This window comes from Nansenia antarctica, assembly GCF_963989245.1.
Source record: "Nansenia antarctica genome assembly, chromosome: 1".
NCBI classification, from domain to species: Eukaryota; Metazoa; Chordata; class Actinopteri; order Argentiniformes; family Microstomatidae; genus Nansenia; species Nansenia antarctica.
In genome coordinates, this window is record NC_137674.1 from 74,675,750 (window position 1) to 74,695,210 (window position 19,461).

Consider the following 19,461-nt stretch of genomic DNA (forward strand, 5'->3'; position numbering starts at 1 on the left):
ACAGATGATTCACTTAGAGAAATGTACTTCTAACATGTTGTAAGTCGCTTTGGATAAAGGCGTCCGCTAAATGTCTAAAAATGTAAATGTAAGTACAATTACAAAGTCGAAGGCAGCTCATTTGTGTCGGAGGAATATTCATAGGAACAGTGACAAAAAACTTCAGGAGAGAGTGACTTTATAAGCAGTCTATTATGATTAATTTTAAACCAGGGGACCCTGGCACATAATAATCCCTCATTACAGAAAGCTTTCACCCTGACTATTATTCTCAAGTATTCACATCTCATGAATAATACAATAGGGGAGGCGACATACATTTTCTCTCTTTCTCACCCTTGATCTTCTGTCTGTGTGTGTGTGTGTGTGTGTGTGTGTGTGTGTGTGTGTGTGTGTATGTATGTGTGTGTGTGTGTGTGTGTGTGTGTGTGTGCATCTGTGTGCATCTGTGTGCATGTGTGTGTGTGTGTGTGTGTGTGTGTGTGTGTGTGTGTGTGTGTGAGGGGGTGCATCTGTGTGCATGTGTTTGTGACTGTGTGTGTGTGGGGGTGCATCTGTGTGCATGTGTTTGTGACTGTGTGTGGGTGCATCTGTGTGCATGTGTTTGTGACTGTGTGTGTGTGTGTGTGTGTGTGTGTGTGTGTGTGTGTGTGTGTGTGTGTGTGTGTGTGTGTGAGGGGGTGCATCTGTGTGCATGTGTTTGTGACTGTGCGTGTGTGTGTGTGTGTGTGTGTGTGTGTGTGCATGTGTGTGTGCACGCCTTCCTTTCATCCTTCCTTGGATTCAAAGAGGTGACTTCCTCCAGCACTGTTTTGGGGGCTCAGAATAGCTACGCTAGTATGACGGTCAACCACCACAAGGCCTCTGTTTGGTTTCACCATCATTCTCTTCACATACACATTTCACCCCAAAACAATGGTCAAAACAAGAGATTCCACTACACACTCCTATCACTATTTGAGGACGTGTGTAAGAGATTTGGGCAACAGCTTGTTTGAGGGGATGTAATAAGATTATTATGTGTCAGGGTCCCCAGGTTTAAAATGAATCCTAATAGACTGCTTTTAAAGTCACTCTCTCCTGAAGTTTTGTCACTGTTCCCATGAATATTCCGCCACAAATGAGCTGCTTTCGACTTTGTAATTGTACTTACATTTACATTTTTAGACATTTAGCGGACGCCTTTATCCAAAGCGACTTACAACATGTTAGAAGTACATTTCTCTAAGTGAATCATCTGTACATCAGTCGTCATAAGAAAAACAAATCCATGCGCGTACCAGGGGCCAAAAAAGCAGTATCAGGACGCCTACAGGAGAGAGGTCGACCGCCCGGCTCAGTACAGCCAGGAGGACAACCTCTCTCTCAACACTGACAAGACCAAGGAGCTGGTGGTGGACCTCAGGAGGAAAGGTCGGGAACAGCGCTTCTTTCACCTCAGGAGGCTGAAGAAGTTTGGCATGGGGTCCAAGATCCCGCGGGCCTTCTCCAGAGGCACAACCGAGAGCATTCTGACTGAATGCCTGGCAGTCCGACTGCTGTGCCCTCAACCGCAGAGCGCTACAGAGGGTGGTGCGGACAGCCGAGCGCATCAGTGGATGTGAGCTTCCCTCCATCCAGGATTTAAACAACAAACGGTGAGTCAGCAAAGCTTGGAGGATCATCAAAGATCCCAGCCACCCCAGCCACAGCCTGTTTGAAACGATGCCGTCCAAAAGATGAAGCCTCTTCCGGAGCCTCAAGGCCAAAACTCAGAGGCTAACCAACAGCTGCTTCCCCCAGATGATCAGGCTCATAAACAAGCCTACTGTAGACAATTGACTATCCTCCCAAAGCACAACCCATGTATACAGACTACCTAAACCTTAAGCTCACAGTCACTTTACCTCTCACACCCACTGCCATTAGCACCACATGAGTGCTAATACTCATGACATTCTACACCTATTTATTTTATTTTACTATTTGTAGCTACAGCATTTTGTATCCTGTCTTATTTGTCACTGATGTCTTGTACTATTTGTCACTTTATTTGATCTTGACTTACCTGACCTTATTGTCTTGTGCTGCAGTGTCAGGAACCCAAGCGTATGAATTTTACTCTCTTACACTTGTGTAATGTAATGTAATGAAACTTGAAACACACACACACACACACACACACACACGTTCCTGTTAGCGTTTCTATCATAATATCCTAGAGTGAGGTGGCGTTTCCCATCAGCAGCAAGCATCCTCTCCAACTACTTTATTATCTGACACAAACACCGTCCTCCTCATCTCCAGCTCCTACAGGGGTTCTACTGCTACTGGATATCCAATCCCAGCCCGGCCCAGCCTCATCTTCACTCTCTGCTCCCTACAGGAAAGCATAACTGCAGCGCAACGATGCCAACGCAGCAAAAAGACCATTTGTCAGACGTGAGGCGTAGAGAGGGCTGGCTTCTCTTCCTGTCTGCCTGCCAATTCTGGAGCTAAAAAAAAAGTTGATCACCAGCACTCCAATTTGATGCATTGGCTATCAAATGCAAATTCTAAATGGTTTGAGGAAGGTAGAAATATGAAATAATTCATACAGGCAGAGTGCCCTGCAAGCTGCTGTATGGGGATATCTACTCCAAGGTTTTTACTATATTTCTTCCCATAATTATGATGATCGATTTTCAGGAGGCTGATTCTTGAGCCTGTCGGCAGGGCTGAACTACATCCTACCCAAGCCAAGTCTCTTCTTCAGACTCCAGACTTCTGAGTTTCTGTTACAACTCACAGGAACACATCCCCCCCCCATAGACACAACAGAAGCACACATCGACGAGTCGACGGTTGGGTGCTGGTGGTTCTCCATCGATTGCTATTTGATGTTAACTGGGTTCATCCATTCAAAGTCAGCTCTGTAATCTGAGCAGAGTTACGGGTTGGCTTGGGAAAACAGCTCCTGTTCACTCCAGCCTGACTGGGAGGACTGGGAGAGAGAGTCAGTGTAATGAGAGAGTGTGAGAGAGATCAGGGGTAGGGCCAGGCGTGGATTATAACTGTACTATGGTAAAATAGAACTCAAGGCCGTCCGCCTCGTAAGCTACTACTCTTTAATAAGGTTGAAAGACAGACGAGGAGGTATGGTATGTAGGTCCCGTATATATATATATATATATATATATCCGCCCCGGGTTCATAACCCGGACATCAGCGCATCAACGCACGCCGTAATTAAACGTACCCGCCAGACCGAGAAAAAGCTATCTCCTGGTCTTCAGAGGGCAGCTGCTAACCGTACATCTCCTGTAGCAAGGTTAGCCGAGTCGTTCCGAAACACCTAGCCTGTATCTGAGGTTGCATCACAGGAAATGAGAAATTGCTCCATTTTTTTTTTTACTTCACAACCTCTATGAATCATCAAGAGTGGAGAGCACTGAGGAGTGGAAAAACACCACCTTCTCGAAAACGTGTTCCTCTTTGTGTAAAAGTCTAGGTTAAATAAAAGTATATCTAGCAGTCTGCTCTCCTCTCTTGTTCGGTAAAAGGCCTCTGATCCCCACAGCTTGACTCGGGGAGATGTTTCAGCTCTAACGAGGCGCTGCATTTCCACATGACACATTTATATTCAGGCAGAAGAAGAAAAAAAACTCCTGCAGAGTGAGAGAAAAAGAGAAAATCACAAAATAACTTTGCAGTCAGCACAGAGAGGGAGAGAGAGAGAGAGATAGCAGAGGGGAGAGAGAGCAGGGTGGAGAGAGAGAGCAGGGGGAAAGAGAGAGAGAGAGTAGGGAGAGAGAGAAAGAGAGCAGGGGGGAGAGAGAGAGAGAGCAGGGGGAGAGAGAGAACAGGGAGAGAGAGAGAGAGAGAGAATGATACACACACACACACACACAAAGAAAGGAGAGGGGTAGGAAAAAATACATAGATAGACACAAGGATAATGGAGCAGGCGAGGCGCCACCTGCTCGGCTGAGATAAAACTCTCCACTCATGTGGTTCTGGAGAGGGGATCAATCAGCAGGGTGCTGCTCGTTAGCAGAGGGACAGGCCGACGCACATCACACACCACCCAGCAGGCTCTCTCTCACCCTCTCTCTCTCTCTCTCTCTCTCTCTCTCTCTCACCCTCTCTCTCTCCATCTCTCACCCTCTCTCTATATCTCTCACCCTCTCTCTCTATCTCTCACCCTCTCTCTCTCTCTTGAGTATCTATCACTGTGCAGTGGCAGTAGGTACCCTGTGTGCTGCGCAGCCCTGTCACACCAGGAGAGGGAGGACTCGTTACTACGGGAACAGGAAGCAGCTTTTAAGAGGCTTTTTAGATTCAACTCGAACTCACTTTGAGCAATTAGCACGGAGGGAAGCCATCAGTTATTAATCGATTCCTTTTTCCAGGTTAAAACGACCCAAAAAAGCCGGCGGATGGAGGGCTCATAGATTGTGTGGTGTTAGGAGGCTGGTTGAGGCCGTCTGCTACCCCAGGCTGGTGCTCTCTGACCAGGGTACACACTGAGCAAGAGCTGCTCCCCTGGTGGTCACAGCCCAGGCCAGGGTGGGAGTGTGTGTCCAGGCCAGTCCAGTCATGTCCCCAGAGGTGCTGCTCCTCAGAGGCAACATACTCTACCCCCCCCCCCCCCCCCCCCCCCCTGCACTCCAGCTGAGTACTCCGAACCTACCGAAAAATGGAGGCTCTCTTCATACAGCCAAGTGTCAGAGAGAGAGAGAGAGAGAGAGAGAGAGAGAGAGAGAGAGAGAGAGAGAGAGAGAGAGACAGAGAGAGAGAGAGAGAGAGAGAGAGAGAGAGAGAGAGAGAGAATTTCTAAATTGGAATTTGAAAGGGCTATAGAGATACTGAGGGAAGAAAAATACTTCTGCAGGGTTGGAACAAGAAAAGAAGAAAATGTACACACACACACACACACACACACACACAACAATGCGGCAAATGAATAGTGCCTTTACATGACAGCAGACCATTTCATCTAGTAGAATAATCCATTTTCCACACTTGATTTTCTCCCCCCCCCACCCACCCAGACGCTGCAGAAGACAGACAAGAGGGGGTCGATCTAAGAAGATTAGATGAATAAACATCAGAATGCAAATCTCAGTAAAAAAAACGAAAAGTTGTTTATCTCTTTAACTGAGGATATATATATATATATATTAAAAAATAAAAAGAAGAACGAACAGGAAGGGAGGGGAAGGGAAGCTGTTGCCACTTGTGGTGCAAGACAAACGCCTTCTTAAAAACACACACCAGAGGCCTGGAGAGAGGAAGCAGGTAAACATGGCCGCCAGGCCTCCTGTCTCCCCCGGCCTCCAGGCTCTCAGCCCCTCAGATGAAGCCCTCAGACCTCCATGGTGTCGGGGAGTGAGCCTAGCCGAGGCAGGGTGGGGACAGGGGACGCTCCTTGTGGAAAAGAAAGCATTAGCAGGGCTCAGCTGCCTGGAGACAAGCGGGGGACTTAGACATAGCTTAGACATAGCCCATCGCTTTCATTAACACTGTGTGACAGGGTGGCACATAGAACTTGGGAGCTCTGGCTCTGCCAGCCTGTACCCCCCCAACACACACACACACACACACACACACACAGACACAGACACAGACACACACACATACACACATACACACTGACACAAACAAACAGCCCTGGGAAACAAACATAGACCAGGGAGAGCAGGGAGTAGAGAGGCTGGAGCGAGACCCCCCAGAAACAGCCTACCAGCACACGTTGGCCACGCTAAACAGGCTTATACACCCAGCTGGTGGACGAGGCCAGCCACACCGCTAATCCGCTGAGCGTCCGCGGGTTTACGTCCTCGTTAACAGAAGCTCAGCCTCGCGTCCACCGGAAACCAGATCCGTCTGAAAAAACTCTTCGCGGTTTACCAGAAGCTATTCGTCGTCAACGGACCAGTCCACAACGCTGCGTTGGGAACATCAATATATATATTTTTATTTGGGCCGGCTGTGGCGCCGGAGGTAGAGTCGCCGTCTAATGATCACAAGGTTGGCAGATCAGCGGTTCGAGCCCCGGCTGGCCACATATCGAAGTGTCCTTGGGCAAGACACTGAACCCCAAAATTGCTCCCAGGGAGCGGGCCAGCACCTTGCATGGCAGCTTGCCGCCATTGGTGTGTGAATGTGTGGGTGAATGGGTGAATGAGAGGCCGTTGTAAAGCCCTTTGGAGCAGCTTTGCAGCAGCAAAAAAGGCGCTATATAAGTGCAGTCCATTTACCATTTACGTTGTGCATGTGAATAATATTCTATGCATAATATTCATATTATGATTTCTGTCTAGGCAGGCAATAAATCTCTGGAATTTAACCTGTGCTCTGATTTGTGATATCGATCTAGGTAGATAGACAGATACTTTATTGATTCCAGAGGGGAGATTAAGGTGTTACAGTGCAGCTCACATCATAAACAATCACAACAACAAAATAAAGTGACAATTGAATAACAGAAGAGAATGAAACAGACAGATCTGAAACATTAGCCTATATACAGTAGGAACAGTCCAGTATGTTGGTTCATATCCAGTAGTTCATCATGTAGCCTAGAGGGAGGGTCCAGTCTGCTGCAAACAACCGTTCTGGCTCCTCCCCCATAACACAAGTCGAGTAGCGAACAAAAAAGGCTAGATATCTGGGGGAAAACAACCTGCGTCAAACACATAGTGTTTCAGCAAAGCCTGGAGGATCATCAAAGATCCCAGCCACCCCAACCACAGTCTGTTTGAAACGATGCCGTCCAAAAGATGAAGCCTCTTCCGGAGCCTCAAGGCCAAAACTCAGAGGCTAACCAACAGCTGCTTCCCCCAGATGATCAGGCTCATAAACAAGCCTACTGTAGACAATTGACTATCCCCCCAAAGCACAACCCATGTATACAGAGTAGACTACCTAAACCTTAAGCTCACAGTCACTTTACTCAATACTACCTCTCATACCCACTGCCACCGTATTGTACTGCCAATTGTATCCTGTCTTGTCACTGATGTCTTGTACTATTGTCACTTCTTTATCTTGACTTAGTCTCTTAAGGCCAGTTCAGATCAAATATTCTCAATGTGACGGTTTTAGAACGTTGCAGAGAAAAACTTGGCAGACACTTGCAACCGACGTTCTAAAACTGGGCAGTTCAAACCAAAGATCCGCGACGAGATGCACATAACAACGACGCAAATTGCGTTTACCCGGATGAGACATTCCAATGCACTAATGGTGATGATAATTAGCTTCAGAGTACACAAAGAATCAGAACACCAATTCTAAGGCACAGTTAATGTGTGTAGCAGCTTCGCAGCCATCTGTTCACAACAAGCAGTAGAAAACCCACACAGACATGACCCTCGTATATCAATATAAATCACGTATTACATTATACCAATCTGACTAGCTATGAATCCAGATTAAGCTTTACGCCAACAAATAGGCTTTTGGGTGAGCTATTAGCTAGTTAGCTAGCTAGCTAAGCCTATTTCCAGAGAAATGTCATTATCTGGAGGAGTTGGTGAGGCCGTTAATCCAAAAACTAAACACCAACTACAGGGATTGCGTTTCAGCTGGAGAAAATGCTCCGCCCCGCTTCTTGGCAACAGATGACACTGGTCTGTGGTATTTCCTGATTGGCTGAAGAGAAATAGCAACATTAGCAACATTCTCCGCGTCGCGGATCTTTGATCTGAATTGGCTTTTACACTATAATGTGACGTAACAATAAACCTTGAAACACACAACACAGACACACACACACTCACACACACACACACACACGTTCCTGTTAGCGTTTCTATCATAATATCCTAGAGTGAGGTGGCGTTTCCCATCAGCAGCAAGCATCCTCTCCAACCACTTTATTATCTGACACAAACACCATCCTCCTCATCTCCAGCTCCTACAGGGGTTCTACTGCTACTGGATATCCAATCCCAGCCTGAACTGAAACATGAGGAATCTGGTGGAGACCAGGCCGTGGAGAGGAGGGGGGGGGGGGGGGTCAAGGAGGACTGAGGAGACCAGGTGCTGTTTCAGCTGAAGGTCAGGAGCTAGAAGACTACAGGTGGCCATGAAACAGCCCACGGCTCACTACACTAAAACACATGTTCTACAGATACTGGCTTCGTCGACTCAATTCTAAGACACGATTCTCACAACAGTTGATGTGTTATTGCAAGAGAAGCTACTCTTTAAAAGCTATAAAACAGCAATTAGAGAATGAATGGTCATTATGAGTCATTTGATACGAGGGAGAAGGCATTGTGTTTTTGGGGGAATAATGACTTTAGAAATCAGCAACACTGCACATTAGAGTGAAAGGAGCCCAAACCGGGCTGATGGGGTAATGGTCCCACAAAGAAACACACACACACAAATACACGCACACACACGCACACCATAGACACACACACAGACACACAGACACACACACACACACACACACACACACAGACACACAGACACACAGACACACAGACACACACACACACACACACACACACACACACACACACACACACACGCGCGCACACACACGCGCACACAGACACACACACAAAGAGAGAGAGTAGGACGTCTACCGCCCACAGGGCATCGACAGTGCTGCATTGTATTGTTGTGAGTGTGGCCTCATGCGTGGGTGTCATGTCTCTACAGCAAGCAGCAGAGGCCACACCCAGCCAGCCAGCCAGCCCGCCCGCCAGCCAGCCAGCCCGCCAGCCAGCCAGCCAGCCAGCCAGCCAGGACACGTTGATGAACACATTAGGGAGACAACACTCCAACATGTAGTTGTCTTAGGCCTTCCCCCAGCAGCGCTAGTAGAGAGAGGAGTCTAGACCGCGCCACAGTGGAACAGGCTGAAACACAGCGGGTGTAGGCTTTGAAACGGGGAGAACAAGGGAAGATTAATCAATCGGGAAAACAAAGGGCCGTTGTATGAACAGAAACACCGCCTGGTCAGATTGTCTCTCCGCCAACCGCGCCCCCCCACACACACACACACACACACACACACACACACACACACACAAGAACGTGACAAAGATGCAATATCCTACAGCCAGTCTGTGCCAGCGTGCGTATCAGTGGGACATGATGGTAGTAGAGTTAAATGGCGTCACGTTACTTTTTAACAGACCATCAAGCAAAAAGCAGGAAACCCTGCCCTGGTTGAAGAACTAGGCTGGATCGGGGCTGGGGGGGTAGAGCTAGGCGTACTTGCCGTAAGACAAATCTTCTGACATTCTTCAAAAAATTACGTTTTTATGCTTGTACTATATGTTATGGTTTTCACTCCCAAGTTTTTCCACTTCCACAACCCAGCAGGCCCACACCTAGTTTCACACAGACCCCTTTATATACCACAGGCAACTGCAGCAACACTGTTCTCAATGTCAGTGGTTAGACCGGTCTGTCCTCGTAGGGAAACGTTCTGCCTGTCTGAGACCCTCATTATACAAAACCCAGTGTGACCTACCCAACAACAGCCTCAGGCCAAACAGAGTCAGCGGGGAGACTGCTGGGGATATGTTAGGGTAGAGTACAGTACTCTCTCCCCACAGTGTGATCTGCAATGCCCCTACCCTGGACACCTTCAAACCAGCCCTCAAAACCTATCTGTTCACCAAGGCCTTTGGCCCCTAGTTAGTTAGTTGGCATTAGTTTCTGTGTTTGTCTGTCTGTCAATATGTAAAGCGTCCTTGGGTCTCCTGAAAGGCGCTATACATCTCAGCTATTAGTAGTAGTAGTAGTAGTAGTAAGGGTAGGGTACAGTAAGGGTAGAGTACAGTAAGGGTAGAGTACAGTAAGGGTAGGGTACAGTAAGGGTAGGGTACAGTAAGGGTAGGGTACAGAAAGGGTAGGGTACAGTAAGGGTAGGGTACAGTAAGGGTACTACAGTAAGGGTAGGGTACAGTAAGGGTAGGTACAGTAAGGGTACTACAGTAAGGGTAGGGTACAGTAAGGGTACTACAGTAAGGGTAGGGTACAGTAAGGGTAGGTACAGTAAGGGTACTACAGTAAGGGTAGGGTACAGTAAGGGTACTACAGTAAGGGTATAGTACAGTAAGGGTAGGGTACAGTAAGGGTAGGTACAGTAAGGGTACTACAGTAAGGGTAGGGTACAGTAAGGGTACCACAGTAAGGGTACTACAGTAAGGGTAGAGTACAGTAAGGGTAGAGGACAGTAAGGGTAGAGTACAGTAAGGGTACTACAGTAAGGGTAGGGTACAGTAAGGGTACTACAGTAAGGGTAGAGGACAGTAAGGGTAGGTACAGTAAGGGTACTACAGTAAGGGTAGGTACAGTAAGGGTACTACAGTAAGGGTAGGGTACAGTAAGGGTACCACAGTAAGGGTACTACAGTAAGGGTAGAGTACAGTAAGGGTAGAGGACAGTAAGGGTAGAGTACAGTAAGGGTACTACAGTAAGGGTAGGGTACAGTAAGGGTACTACAGTAAGGGTAGAGGACAGTAAGGGTAGAGGACAGTAAGGGTAGAGGACAGTAAGGTTAGGGTACAGTAAGGGTACTACAGTAAGGGTAGAGGACAGTAAGGGTAGGGTACAGTAAGGGTAGAGTACAGTAAGGGTAGGGTACAGTAAGGGTAGAGTACAGTAAGGGTAGGGTACATTAAGGGTAGAGTACAGTAAGGGTAGGGTACAGTAAGGGTACTACAGTAAGGGTAGAGTACAGTAAGGGTAGAGGACAGTAAGGGTAGGTACAGTAAGGGTAGAGTACAGTAAGGGTAGAGTACAGTAAGGGTAGAGTACAGTAAGGGTACTACAGTAAGGGTAGAGTACAGTAAGGGTAGAGTAAGATAGGCCTCCGCCATGTTGCTATTCCCTTTTCCCTCCCTTTATTTACACCATGTCAGACTGCAGCTGCCAGCCACCATAAAGAGGAAGGAAAGAGGGTCGTGTGAGGGCTGTGACCCCAGCAGGCCACCGTACTGCTGGAGAGACCAGGTCACTGAGGAATGTGGGTTTTTTTGTTTCGTTTTTTTGTTCTCTTCACAAACATCATTAACCGAAAAAGAAGAGGGAGGGATAGTGACTCATTTATCACCATAAACATCCGCACTATATCTAGCGGTAATAATGACCACATAGGCTACACAAACACTGGAAAATTGTCATCTGGAATTCTGGATACATTATGGCCTTTAGGCTAGTCAACATGACAGAGTAAATGTCGCTCGACTCGTCTGATGCGCTGCTGTTACAGGCTAATGTTGCAAGTAGTCACTTGTGCTGTTGGCATGGTTGCAGAGTAACACGTAGATTTGAGACAGTGTAGCCCTTACACATGTCCCTGACTCCTACAACGCATCTGGTAGCCCAGTGAGATTAGGAAAACACCGGCTGTCTGCTTCACTCTGCGGGCTGAAGTACCGTAAGTAGTAGCCTATTTCAGTCAACTCTTTTCATCGTGCCTCTCCGAGGTGCAAAGCTTGACAGGGTTGAAATCACTTGACAGGAAGAGGAGAGTGGCGACAGCTTGGGTCACGGCTCACACTTCAACTTAACACCCTAACACACTTCCCCCCCGCTCTAGTACAATGCCACGCCCGCTGCTGAGTGGGCCGTGTTATCCGCTAGCCTCTCCAGTAAGTCCCTGGTAAAAAAGACGCTCGCTACCGTAACAACATAACGACTAACACTGTCCAGGTCTGGGCTGCGTCGGTGGGGCACTGCTGCAGAGTCGTCCATGTCCAGTGGTTCCCAGTGTTGGGTCGCTGAGGGCCTTGCACTGAGAAGCGACTCACGGGATGGACTTTGTGGTGGTGGAGGTGGTGGTGGTGGTGGTGGCGGTGGCAGATGTTTTCAGACAAATACGCTTTTGTGTCGGGCCTGGGAGCCCGGGCAACGCAGTGTGGGCAATTGTCAAGAGAGGAGGGGGGGTGGGGTTGGAAAAACACACAAAAGGCATGGCGGAGGTGCATTGTCTCTGCCCATACCAGAATCTGTGTTCCACGCATGCTTAAGAGAAGTCAAACAGAGCCACTGTAGCTAGCAGCTCTCATCGACGGTCATGACTCAGTCACGAGCTTCTGAAAGAACGATCAAAGCCATTATGAGTGCTGCTCACACTGAGCAATTTCTGCAGTTCTGCAGAGGAAAGCGGAAAGCGGAACTAGGTTGTTTGTGGGAAACAATTGCGGTCAGGCCTCGTTATATTTCTCTGCATCTCTAGCATTATCAGAAGGAAATGGTAGGCTAATTCAAACACGTCCCGACTAAAAACAGACTTATAAACAAACCATTTAAATGCTACGTAACCGGCAACTCAAAAACACTGATATAAAGCCAGACGTCGCTGCGCGTTTGTGTAGTCTAGTCTATTACACAGTTGTTATTCCGTTTCAAATGTCAGTCACTGGGTCTCCAGTCTTTCAGCATACACGAAATTCCATTTCATATCGTTTAACACCGTTGAAAGGAAGAGAAACTCTACTCCGTCAGAATCTGGTAAACCAATATGGCCAGCCTGATAAGAAGCGTCCTGTCAGTGGGGCCTCTGGTGAACACAAACAGACACAGCACAACACATTCTGACAGAGGAAGTGGCCTAGATAGCCTCTGACCCTGTCACCGTCACACACCAAAAACAACCTGAGGCCTACATGTTATTATGACTCTTTCATGGCCTCTCTTCACCAGTCTCTGATATTTCATTGGTTGTTTAAGCCTCGGCTACATCTTTCAGCTGCTGAATAATTGCCTGATAATGGCCTGAGAAAGAATGAAAAGAAGTGTAAAGAAATAGACTCGCTTTAAAATGCCTCTACGCCACAAAGCGCATTCACCGTTTTGCTGAAGCCCACAGTACTGCCAACGGCATATCAATGACATTCATTACAATAGCAGTGACATCACCTCTAAAGGCCATGTTGTTTTACTCCCTCCCTGCCTATGTTTTTCAACCTCACACACACCGGCACACACTTCCTGGTAACAGGATGTCAAATGCTGTGAGAATTAGGCCCTACGCATGTTTTTGTGTCAGACAACACAAACGCACAAAAGCACAAACGCACACACGCGTCACTCTCATGTTTACATGTTTGGCATTTAGCAGACGCCTTTATCCAAAGCGACTTACAACAAGCAGGCTATACATTTGTCTAAGTAAGTGAATCATCTATCCATCCGTCATCATCGATACTACCATATCTAAGGTACCATTACTACCATAGATAACAACAATGTGAAGTTTTACAGGGGATGCGACAGAAACAGCATGGAATTGGATGGTGGATATGGACAGGTGTGACAGGGGAAGGACATCATGTGACCACCTATGTCGGTGAGATGAGATTACCATCTCCCGGAAGGGAAATGGCAGTGAGCTCTATATAATGTCTTGAGGTATCGAAACTGTGACGTCATCAGATTCAATAAGATGAACGATGGTTCACACGACAGAGGCACGGACAGCTGAGCTCTGGCCTGCAACACTGTAAGGCTAAGATGCAACACAAAGTGCGTTCATCTCAGCTTATCCAGAGAGGAGGTTTAAATTAGAAGACACAAAATAACAATGGCGGCTGGTGACTCATCCACAGGATCAGGAGGTCTGTGACTACATAGGGGAGAGGCGTACACAACGAGAGAGCCTGCATGGAGACTTCATTGGGCCTTGCTTTGGAGGGAGATGTGTCTTGTATATAGGCCCTCTTTGTGAAGCCCATAGTAATTCCCTTCCTCCTAAAGGTGAATCAGAACACTAGACAGAAAAGTCCTGTCCCGGTTCCGATGAGACACCATGGGGAAGCCCAGCAGTCTGTCCTTGGGTGTGGTATTGATCATATCGGATGGTTGTTCAATTGGAGCTTTTTTCCCCCCAGTACACAAAGCCAAACTTTCCTGCACTTTTTTTCGAAAACCACTGAATGAGCACTCTCCCGTCCCATCCTGATTCCTGAGTGAAGGCAACGATGTCCTTGAGCGAGGAAAATCCAATTAGGCAATCTCTGACCTTGGTTGGCAGGCAATTACATCGAGCAGAACACACAACGGTTCGTAGAAAACTTGACTAGAAAATATGAAAGTTCACAACAAAGAGAGTTGAGTTGGAGGAGCGCGGTGCGCCAGAGGGAAGGATACGCTAGCTGTTATCACAGAGCACTTTGTGAAATTGGAGGTGTCCATGAGAATCCTAAATGTATTCTTTACATGTTTCGTACCCACGGAGACCAACAAATCTATAAACCAATAGCAAGGACACTTGACGGACACTTGGACCTGATTAAAACGTCACAGCTTTAACAACCGTGGGTCATTCCATGTCAACAGAGCAAAGAGGTTTATGACATCCTCTCAGATTGTTCTGAAATGGTTTCTGTAGTTAGAAACAGAACAGAAATACGCTAAGAAATATGCAATTGTAACCAAACTGACCCCAACTCCGATTTGGACCAAAGTTCTACCTGATAATGATTAAGACAGGAGGAATGGTCAAGAGTCACCCATGAACCCTCCAAATCCCTCCTTTAGAACTGTATAAAATGCAATTATAAAAGCCAATAGTGTTTTGTTAACAATATCCATTCATGGAGACTCATTGAAGTTTAATCTTTGGACACACAAGGGAAATTATAATCCAGGCTTACATATCTTTCCACAACCGCACACATACTAAACAGCTTTGCTGTGCCTCATTGACAAGCAACTAAACTAACAACTATCCATGCTGCAGCTCCTCACGGCCTGAAACACTGCTCTCCACCTCCAAAGCAGTCCCAGGCACAATCACTTTGACATCTTCTAATCTTCTGCTAGCTGTTTTTGAATACATCCAAATCACTTCTGAAGTCACACACTCCATGGAATTAATATGAGACAGACAGCAGCATTGGAGATAATGAAGGCTGAATGCTGAGAGCTCCAAAGGTGATGAGACGTATCTCAACAGGTGACGAGAATCTGATTCGACGTAGCATAGTTAATTAACATGGCAGCCTATTCTTCTTCCCTTCAGAAATAGTGGTTTTTGAATTAGGACAAGTTCATAACATTCCTCTCAGCAGGAGCAGATTAGCACACTGGCTTCTTCTCTCTATGAATAATTCACTCCCCACCCTCCAAGTATTTGAGTCAAAAGAGGAAAATGTGTTAGCCTTAAGCCCCTACTCAAACACAAGCATCCTAATGAAGACTCCTTGACAAGCACCATCGCTCAATTTAAAGAAAAAAAGAGAGATGGAGATATAGAGATGGATTTCAATGCATTCTATAAAAAACACATCCCTCACATTGATTCTTTAGCCACATACCTGGCATTCAAAACCAGATTTCAAAGACCAGTCCTGATGATCTAATTTTAAAGTTAAATCATATTACATATTACATAGGCCCTAAGTAAATATAGGACATGACAGCATAGCATAGCTAAGTAACAAACATGAGCAGTACATCCCGGAGTGAAAATGTTGGCTCTGTCTGTTAACTTGTTATTATCTATTTATATTCTTGGTTCATGAAAGGCAATTGAAATCTGTTTCCTCAGCAAATCTTTGATTTCCACACAAGGGCTGTGCTGGGTCTGGCACACATCCTTTTCCACAGCAAACCCCATGGTGACCCATAGCAGACTCTGGGTTGGGCTCACAAGCGTTCAGTTGGCACGGCAAGCACACTCTTCAGAAGGCATTCAGGTGAACTCAAACCATGCTCCGCTGCTCGAGTGTGCTGTTCTGCTATTCATCAGTGATAACAAACATATCTGCCCCTTCAAGAGAACATCTGGTCTATGTCAGGTTAGGTAATTTATTTTAAAAAATAATACAAATTGGGCCAAGAGTACAACTGTATCTTATATAACGTCACAAACATTGAAACTGAATTTGGAAAAAAGTGCTTTTAGCTTTTCTGCCCCATCATCATGGAAAATGTTACAAAAGGATATGAAACTGTCTTTATGGATTGATGATTTAAACATCCCAGATTGGAGGGCTGTTGACCATGGAGTGCACATGCTTTTAACCCAATCATTAGGAAGCCAGATCTATAAAGTTAGGTTATGAGCTTTGCACTGCTTTTGCACAAAGTCATTGATATTTCATACAATGTGTTGTGTCTTTTGTGTCTGTATAAATATTGTGTATGTTGCCTTCTTGGCCAGGGCTCACATGAAAATAATCGCAATGTGACATCTCTGGTAAAATAAAGGATTATTTAAAAAGTACTAATAAAACACAGGCCTTGTTGGAGTCCTTTGAAACATAATGCCCTCTATATTCGTGAACACTGCTCAGACATAGGCCTAGTTGGGTAGTAGGTGATCAGTATGGCAGTATAGTATCTTTTAAACCATGTCAGATCAATCATTATCCCGTAAGGAGATCAATCATAGGCAGTGTTATCCCATTTATAGATACCGTACTGTGCTGGAAGAGAAAGAATGGAAAGACCAAAGAAGGTGATGGTGATAAAGAACATGAATGAAGAATGAAGAATGATTTTACTCAATCAACAAAGGAGCCATTCTTGGTGTGACAGGCAAGGATGATAAACATGCAAAGAAGTGGGTTTAAGTTCAAACTGCAGTAAACAGAGCTAAGACACTGGGCTATTATTTTATTAATAATGAAAAGTACTCAAGCGGAAAAAAAAAACTAAACACAAAATAATTAGGCCTAATTGCGGTAAGTTGCCGTATGCACTAGTGGGGAACTTCACACAATATGAATGATGCGTAGTCGTCCATCCTTGGTCTGATCAATCAAAACCAGCTCAGCAACGACACTTCATTTGCAACGCAATGTCTGTGTTTCCAGAACAAACAAACACGACACCAATCAGGAAAGACAGGGGATGTCAAGGCTCAGGGGCCACGGAGAACACAAGGCCCCTCGGCTGCTTCAGGCACATCAATTACTCACTTTGTGTTCATGCACTAGTGGAAAAACACTGGCTGTCAGAACAGGTAAAAGGTGACCCAGCATCTGTGTCTTAGCCAGGGGCATGCAGACAGTGAAGAATAGATCTGATGAAAGACAGATGATGTGGATCGTTTTATCAAGAGTAGGACGCAGGTGGAATGGGATGTTTAGAGAGGAAAACAAATAGGTTACTATAAGTCAATTTTTGTATAGTGTCATGGTCGGTTAAGACCAGACTATTTCTAGTATCCTGCTTGCCCCATTGTCAACATTGTTCTATGGTAGATAGATGACACTGTACCATTTCCAATCATATCAGACCTTGATGCCGGAAATGTTCACAATCACAACTAGTAGCCTAGATCTAAGGTGCCAAATTGGGCTTTTCTTTTTTTTAATTCAAAACACAAATAGAACATACAACTTAAAGGAGATTTATACACAATTACACTCATTGTAATTTGCATATCCACACACAAATCCATACCAGCATACCGATACATAGCCTACACTCAAATTGGGCATTTAAATGTAGGCTACATATTGCCTATTAGTGAATAATGATACAAAATGTGTCATTTCTATGCTTGAATCAGCATAGTACTTGACTGAATTTAGGCACAGTTGCATTTGACACAAAAACATTTGGAGTGTAGGCTAATTACCAACACAAAGTGTTTTCCAATCACACTCATGACAGGTCAAGATGGAAGACCTATCAAGTTGTCCTGTATGTAGCCTATGTAAGGAAAGGGGAAAGCTTTGTCATTGCACAGAGTACAACGAAATGTATATCTTAACATCAATATATCCATTTGGTAAACGCAGAGCATCAGGCAGGCATGCTCCTGATGCTGGCTGATCACGAAAGTACAGTACTGAGTGACTGCTTCTGCTGAGCTCGTTTTAAAAAGAAAAACTAATAATCTTTCTGACTTTGAAAGTAAAACCCTCCGACTCCAGATCACAAAACGTTCCAAATAAGGCAACAACATATTTATTAGCTTCTGATACACATCATCAAATACTTTCTATTCGGTTTCTCGTGCAGTTCTCACAAAGACCAGGGTCAATCAACCTTTGAAGTTATACTCTAGCTGGATTAACATGCCAAGACCTGTTTTTCCAGAGTGGATCTGACAGCTGTCAATCAAACATGGTCTTATGGTCAGTTTGACTGGGTTCAACGTTAGCTCGCTAGATACACTGGTCAACAGCGGCTATTCTGCTCATTCGGTAACTGGGACATGTCTGTACATGTCTCCTTTCACTCACCGAGGACCTTAGACCAAAGCAGGATCTGTCCCAGTGCTGTCTACTGACTTAGTCCTGAGTCTAGTAGTCTGGTAGTCTGGTAGTCACCCCTCCCAGCCTGCTAGCCGCCTAGCAAGCTAACCCTACTGTTTCCTCAATCCGATTAGCGACCAAAACACTTTCCTTACTGAATGAGTGAGAATGAGCGAAACTTACCTTTGATATTCCTTAAGCAGCAAAACAACAGCAAGAGTTGTATCAAGACCATATCGATCAAATTCATTGTTTAGTACATTGACACCGCCGAATGCTTTTACTGTTTCGATTTGCACTTCTTAAAGGCGCAGCGGCGCTGTGTTTATGGCAGCTCCTTCACTACGGCCTCTCACCGCTGTCTCCAACGGCCTGACGTCAGGCGCAGGCAGAGTCCCGTCCCTCCTCCCTCCTCTCTCCTCCCTCCTCCCTCCTCTCTCCTCTCTCATCCCTCCTCTCTCCTCTCTCCTCCCTCCTCTCTCCTCCCTCCTCCCTATCCTCTCTCATCCCTCCTCTCTCCTCTCTCCTCTCTCCTCTCTCCTCTCTCCTCTCTCCTCCCTCCTCTCTCATCCCTCCTCCCTCCTCCCTCCTCTCTCCTCTCTCCTCCCTCCTCTCTCCTCTCTCCTCTCTCCTCTCTCCTCTCTCCTCTCTCCTCTCTCCTCTCTCCTCTCTCCTCCCTCCTCTCTCATCCCTCCTCCCTCCTCCCTCCTCTCTCCTCTCTCCTCCCTCCTCCCTCCTCTCTCCTCCCTCCTCTCTCCTCTCTCCTCTCTCCTCCCTCCTTTCTCCTCCCTCCTCCCTCCTCTCTCCTCCCTCCTCTCTCCTCTCTCCTCCCTCCTCCCTCCTCTCTCCTCCCTCCTCTCTCCTCTCTCCTCTCTCCTCCCTCCTCTCTCATCCCTCCTCCCTCCTCTCTCATCCCTCCTCCCTCCTCTCTCCTCTCTCATCCCTCCTCTCTCCTCTCTCCTCTCTCCTCCCTCCTCTCTCCTCTCTCCTCTCTCCTCCCTCCTCCCTCCTCTCTCCTCTCTCCTCCCTCCTCTCTCCTCTCTCCTCCCTCCTCTCTCCTCCCTCCTCTCTCCTCCCTTCTCTCTCCTCCCTCCTCTCTCCTCTCTCCTCCCTTCTCCCTCCTCCCTCCTCTCTCCTCCCTCCTCCCTCCTCTCTCCTCCCTCCTCCCTCCTCCCTCCTCTCTCCTCCCTCCTCTCTCCTCCCTCCTCTCTCCTCCCTCCTCTCTCCTCCCTCCTCTCTCCTCTCTCCTCCCTCCTCCCTCCTCTCTCCTCCCTCCTTCCTCCTCCCTCCTCTCTCCTCTCTCCTCCCT

The 19,461-nt window shown here is 46.6% G+C and overlaps 1 protein-coding gene across 1 annotated transcript in view; it reads right to left on the reverse strand.

The window, feature by feature from the left end:
• The window catches only part of adam10a (ADAM metallopeptidase domain 10a), a gene marked incomplete at both ends in the record, with an annotated part of 95,964 nt that extends 77,562 nt beyond the window's left edge, over positions 1 to 18,402 (reverse strand). The window contains 1 exon segment of the mRNA XM_080542385.1: positions 18,336 to 18,402. Within this exon segment, the coding sequence (XP_080398511.1) occupies positions 18,336 to 18,402 (67 nt within the window).
• Positions 18,403 to 19,461: the final 1,059 nt, after the last annotated feature.